Raw genomic sequence first — 6,000 nt, forward strand, 5'->3', positions numbered from 1 at the left:
CAACTGTAAAACAGAGTGGTATCTTCAGGCCAGGCCAAACAAATACTGTCCTCCAACTGACTTCCAGGCAAGGAAATTCCTCTATAATGACCCATTTTAGGATCACAGGTCTGATTTATACAACCCTGTATCCTTGTGCTATAAGCTGAATCTAACAGCTTTCCCAGATGCTCACTTAAAGGCAGGTGTCATCACCTTCTTATTGAAGCACCAGAGAGAATATACTAGAGAACACAGGTTGAAAATCTAAGGGGTCAGCTTTGGGACATCAAATGCACTATGAATTCAATCCGAGTTTCATGAGCAAGCTGAAAACTACAAAGAACATAAAAGAAAGAACCATTTCAGCTGGTTATACACAGAGTCAGAGATCTGTGCTAAAAGAGAAAACAAATTCCTACAGAATGAAAATTGGCATTCTTTCCTGAAACCTAATGAAATTGTTTGCATTAGAAAAAGTCAGTGATGATGGTCTACTCAGAAAGAACAAAGTGAAGGAGATGAAACTGAGATAATCTGTATTAGCACCTTTGTCTGTTTCCTATCTTAGAACTGCTATTAATTCCAGTTTTTGAAAGCCTACTGATCCATGAGTTAACATGGCTAAAATATCAAGAAGTATGGGTTGGACTCTGTTATGGACCACAAACAAAATATACTAAGCTACTCATCAGGATCCTTTCTGCAGTAAATTAAACCTATTATTTCCAATTTAAAGTTATAGAATAGGCTTTGAGCAAACTGATTCCTAAAGTTATAAATTTTATCTTCTAGCACAAAGATATTGAGTCAAACACGGCATACTTCTATTCTAGACTTCATTATGATGGATAATTGTTAATTAGCAGACTGAGTACTAGAGGCTTTTTAAGTGATCGTTGCCAAATTACATATAATATGTGCAAGCAAAGGTTAGTCCCAATCAATAGTACATATAATTGGTGCTTCACAAGGTCTCATTTTCCCTTACGGAGGAGAGTGTGTAAAATCAGATGGGAAAAAAGTTGCAAGCAGAAAATATGAACAAACCTTGGAAATTCTTTAAGACTTTTTTTTTTTTTTTTTTTTTTTCTTTTTTTTTTTTCTTTTTTTTTTTAAATGGGCCAGGATCCACAATTCTAACATCGAGGAAGGTAATTTTTTCCAAAACGCCATTCTGGATCAGTGGCAAACTGAGAACAACTATCTATAATACCTAGAAAAACAACAAATAGCAACTGCTATGGTTTTTTTACAGGACAGCAAACTGCTTGGAGAAACTAAGGACACCACAGAATGGTCCCTGGCTTGCAGGCTAGAAGAACTAAGAGGAGTCTTTAAAGCACAAGGCATCAAAGAAGGGTTAGCAGTGGTTTAATCTTATTAATAGGTGGACACAGTAAATAAAGATATTAATATAGCTACTAATTATGCAGAAGGCAAGCGTTCATCCAGTGGGATGCAGACCTACACTCCTGATGTCCCCTGTGACAGAAATGGACCAGACCCTTGTTCTGGGCAGCCCTCTGGGCCATGGTCCTCTCATGAGGCTTCCTAGATTCTGAAGAAGAGAAAAAATACCTAAAAGAGGTTTAGGGGTATGTCATGAATTGTAGTAATTCACGTTACTAGGAGGATGTGGATGTTTTTTCCCTTCGAAGGGTGTATTTTTTGACTGACTAGACTAATCAGGCTTGGCTGGATGAGCAGTGAACATACAGGATCTATCCTGCCCGAAATATCAGAGGAAGAACTCTGTATACAGCTACTTAACCAAGAAATGTGACCCCCACAGCTTCTATTTAGGACAATTTTACTCTGTCCTCTCTATTCTGTTTTGCTGTTGGCCTTCAAGGTACAGTCAGTGACTGGAAATGGAAATATGAAGTTGCTCCAGACACTTACGTGACAGAGCACCATTTGTTAATGCTCTTTTTTGGCTTTGGCCTTGGGGAAAATAAAGATTGCTTGATTACACTCACGCAACAGATCTGGTTCCCAGATTCGTGTCTGTAACATTATCTGCTTGAGTACTCGCCGATTCAGGCTCCTTTCTGCCTGGAATATTGACTGCCTGCTCAGCCAATTGGCCTTTGTATTTCAGGTTGATGTGAAAGGTCTTTATCGACAGGAAACAAATCAGCACCTGGTGCAGGAGCTTTGCTGCTGTTTCGCTGGGACTGGAGCTGCTGCTTGTGCTTGTCAAAAATTGAGCTGTTGGATTTCCTGACATTATCAACACAAGGTGATAACTTGGGTCTTTCTGGAACTAAAATTTTATTTGCATTGTGACCTTCCACTACCCAAATTTTATGTTCTTTATCCGACTGTATTTCTGTTCCTGATATATCTTTCAAATTCACTCTTCTGTGGTCTTTATCTTTGGAAGTAACGTGATGAGGATTTCTTGCATACTTATCTTTTGGTTGACCGCTACCAAGGGCATGTAGTTTCTGTTTACCTGTGACCCCTTGGCTTCACCAGCCAGTGCAGAAGAAAGTGAGCAGAAGACAGAACAGGCCTCCAAAGCTGGAGCCAATATTCACTCACACATGCTTTTTTCTACGAAGCTCAATTTTCAAACTCTTCTCTTAGCCATACCCATGAAAATTAATTGACCTCAATTAACTTCAGCAAGGCTGTGCTGATGTAACTGTACTTAATAAACACTGTTCGGCTCTGGGTATGCTGCAGCATGTGCTGTACTGCTTGCACGTATAACCTGATCCATAAGCAAATCCCTCTGAAAAATTCTATGGTGTATTCTTAGTAACCATACTAACATCTTGGCTGATATCACATACACATTTTTGCATAGAGTTATTGTTACTAGAAGCTTCATCTATTTTTTCTCTTGTTGGAATATCGATATTCTCCCATTTTACTTTTTTCCCCACCATTGGGAACCTGGTCTATTTTTTCCCCCTGAAATCTGAATAATAGACTGACGATTCTAAGTGGCTACCAGCTTATTATTTATTATTTCTCTGTGGTAGACATTGCAGATGAGGGATTTCCATTACTAAAACATCACACAATCACCACAGCAGTATGTGGAGTCTTTGAATTATCGCTGCCAGGTCTCCCATGCACTCTGTAGAGAAAGCAGGCAACCCATGAAACAGGGTGTGTTTATAGTGATGTTCACACAAAGCTGAACATTTGGGTCAGTTTGGTCTTCCAGAGAGATATGACTATGTCAGAATACAATGTTTTTGGGGCCATATTAAAAAAAAAAAAACAAGCAAAAAAGAAAAAACTACTCTAGTGTACCTTCCATGACTTCAGAACTAGAGCCAGGGGAAATCAGGCATCGCCCTTCCATCCAAAGACCCAGCATGCCAGCCTGTGCTTTCATCCCTAGCTGGATAACACATTGCAATGAACAGGCTAAAATACCCAACAAAATAATTTTTTAAATCTTCAAGAGAGCAAAAAAATTCATGTTTGAGGCAGTTCAAAATTAAATTGCATTTGCATACAGGTCTCCCATGGGAGAATTTTCTTCAGTGCTCAGTAGCAAAGCTCTCCATTGGTGTAGATTTCCCAGATGTGCTCCAGCCTCTTGGTTCCCTCCCTTTCTAAGGCACTACACCCAGTTTCTTCCACTGACTCTTTAGTAAACACGATTAGGTCCTTCACATCCCTTAATCCTGAGTAAACTCACCAGGCTCTCCAGTGCAGTTCACTCTATGGGATGCCAGCAGTGTAATATATTCATTTTCATAGATCACATAACAATATAAAATGAAACAAACCAAAAATCCAACTGTATTTTTGCTCATGCAAGCAAATTCAGCCAAAACATTTAAAACAGTTTAATGAAATAAAATGGTTTCTGGCTTCCATCCATCTGTGTTTAAATACCATATAAAATACACGAGGAGGGAAATCAACTGAAAGGATATGAATGTACCAAAATTTTAATTGCTGCTCTTCTGATTGGATGGAAAGGACTAAGTATATACAAGGCAGGAGTGGCACTAAATCGAAAGATTGTCTTCCCTTTGTTCAGTACTATAAATGTCTGGAAAACAAAACAGAAAATGAGAGCATTCAGTATTTGCATCTATGTTCAGCTTTTCCCAGCTCATATCCCACTGGGAAACTCCTGCCACTATCCCGTACTTCTTCCCCACTCCCTCCCAAGACCCCTAAATTCCTTTTCCCTTGGTGAAGAGTTCTGTCCAAGACCCTCCCAGCAGAGCTGTTGCCTGTCCTATTGCAATATCCCGACTATTTTTTCTTCCTTCACTCTTTGCAGGGTCCTGTGCCATTACCTCCATCACAGGGCTGGGAAGAGAATGGAATCACCTTTAAAAACAAAAAATGACCTGGAGACTAAAATATGGTGCAGGAAATTTTATGATGCCTTTCTTCCCAGGTGCTGGGAACGTTACTGCATCTACTCTACCTAGAGCACTTTGTTTCTCTCAGTCAATGTTTTTTGCCTCACCAAGTAAGAGGCTGCATGAGGCACAGCTCCACAGCAGGATCTGACCCTGGCACTGAGGGCAGAGGAAACTGATACTGTGAGTTATCTTAAATCTAAAGTAAAAGTGAATTGGATGCTGGCCCAATTTACAAAGCTCTGAAGATGCTTCACCATGAACAGAGGAACTAATATTAACTCAGAGACAGGATCAGGACACTCAATAGATAAACTAGAAGCAACTCACCCACCTTGAGTCTAAGACTTCCGTTACACTAAAATTGCAAATCTGTATCCTGCTGCTTGTGCCTCAGGATAGCAGGCAAATCTAAAGGTAAATTAATTCTTTGTCTTTATCCATTTAACTTTTGTTCTGTATCTGTTTCACCTGTTTCTACACTGTTTTTATAGCAGTGGTATTGTATTAATTCATTCTTTACAGGAAATAGCATAGCCCAAAATCAGGAACATCAGTACCTGAAAGAACTGGAATCTGCCTAAAAATACACTGTGCTTTTAAGCTTTACTTAGTGACTCGTGTCACAAATAAACAGTAGTAAGCAACCAGCCCAGCTCTGCTGTCAACAGCCTTTTGACAGAATCTGTTTGTGCTGTTGTGGCTTTGGTCCAGCCTACACGTGATTCCCCATCAGGTGACGCCCACTTTGGGACGAAGCTTACCCTTCTGCAAAGTGCCAGCACTGCACAAGCTATTCACACCTCTCTTCAGCTCTGTTTTGGTCATCTTAGATGGAGTTGAACCATCCCTCAGCAGGCAAAGAACCTGGTTGCGGAGGTGCCTCCTTCTCTTGTGCAGAGTGCTAGCACAAGTCACCCAGAAGCCCTTCACATTAAGGGGCTTGAGTGATAAACAGACCTGTGAAGAGTCAAGGCTCATGCAGAAGGCAAGACATGGTAGATAAAAACCTCCGGCTTCATTTAACTGCTGCCACTCTGCTCTGCTCTTTTCAGACATTAAATTCATAAAGTTATCTGAAAACACTCAGTTATGGTTTTTATCCCTCTTTGCCATCCTGACTGGATGTTTTCTAGGAGCCCTGCTCATGCCAAAACTCTGATCCTTACTCTGGAAAAAAAATACTTTTATTTTTTACCAGAGCTCTCAAAACAGAGAAAGTTTTTATGTTTTAGCAAGAGCAAAGGAGCAGGATGGCTGGCTGGTGCTCACCTTACGATCATTGTAGAAAGGGTCAAGGTCCTCCAATGGCTCTCCAATGAGTTCTGGAGGAACAGTCCCATAGATATCAGGCAGCTTCTTGCAAGCTTGCAAATCAAACTGAGGCTGAGGTTTTTCTTCTTCGCCCAGCTGCTCTCTGTATTCCTGCTTTGCATTCCTTGCGAGCTTCTCCGCAATTCGTTTCTCAATAGCAGCCAAGGATTCAGGCGTGAACCGGTGGAAGCTGTTAGTACCCGGTGGTAACAAGAAGTCAGCCATCTTTTCATCCTGCTTTGTCTATACTGGTCTTTACTCCTACTAGTGGAAACAGCTGAAACAAAAAAAAAATGTACCAAAGGTTAGCAACAGGATCAAAGAAAGAAGAACAAAACCATCAGAATGGAAAAAAAAA

The 6,000-nt window shown here is 40.4% G+C and overlaps 1 protein-coding gene across 1 annotated transcript in view; it reads right to left on the reverse strand.

Annotated features, from left to right (window-relative positions):
• SCN5A (sodium channel, voltage-gated, type V, alpha subunit) overlaps window positions 1-5,867 on the reverse strand; it is a gene marked incomplete at its 3' end in the record, with an annotated part of 80,980 nt that extends 75,113 nt beyond the window's left edge. Inside the window, exons 1-2 of the mRNA XM_010072568.1 lie at window positions 5,601-5,867; window positions 3,888-4,006 (exon numbers count right to left, since the gene is read on the reverse strand). Coding sequence (XP_010070870.1) covers window positions 3,888-4,006; window positions 5,601-5,867 — 386 coding nt within the window. The remainder of the gene's footprint in view (window positions 1-3,887; window positions 4,007-5,600) is intronic.
• Between the last annotated feature and the right edge of the window lie 133 nt (window positions 5,868-6,000).

Source organism: Pterocles gutturalis, unplaced genomic scaffold (assembly GCF_000699245.1).
Source record: "Pterocles gutturalis isolate BGI_N339 unplaced genomic scaffold, ASM69924v1 scaffold16107, whole genome shotgun sequence".
Lineage (NCBI taxonomy): Eukaryota > Metazoa > Chordata > Aves > Pterocliformes > Pteroclidae > Pterocles > Pterocles gutturalis.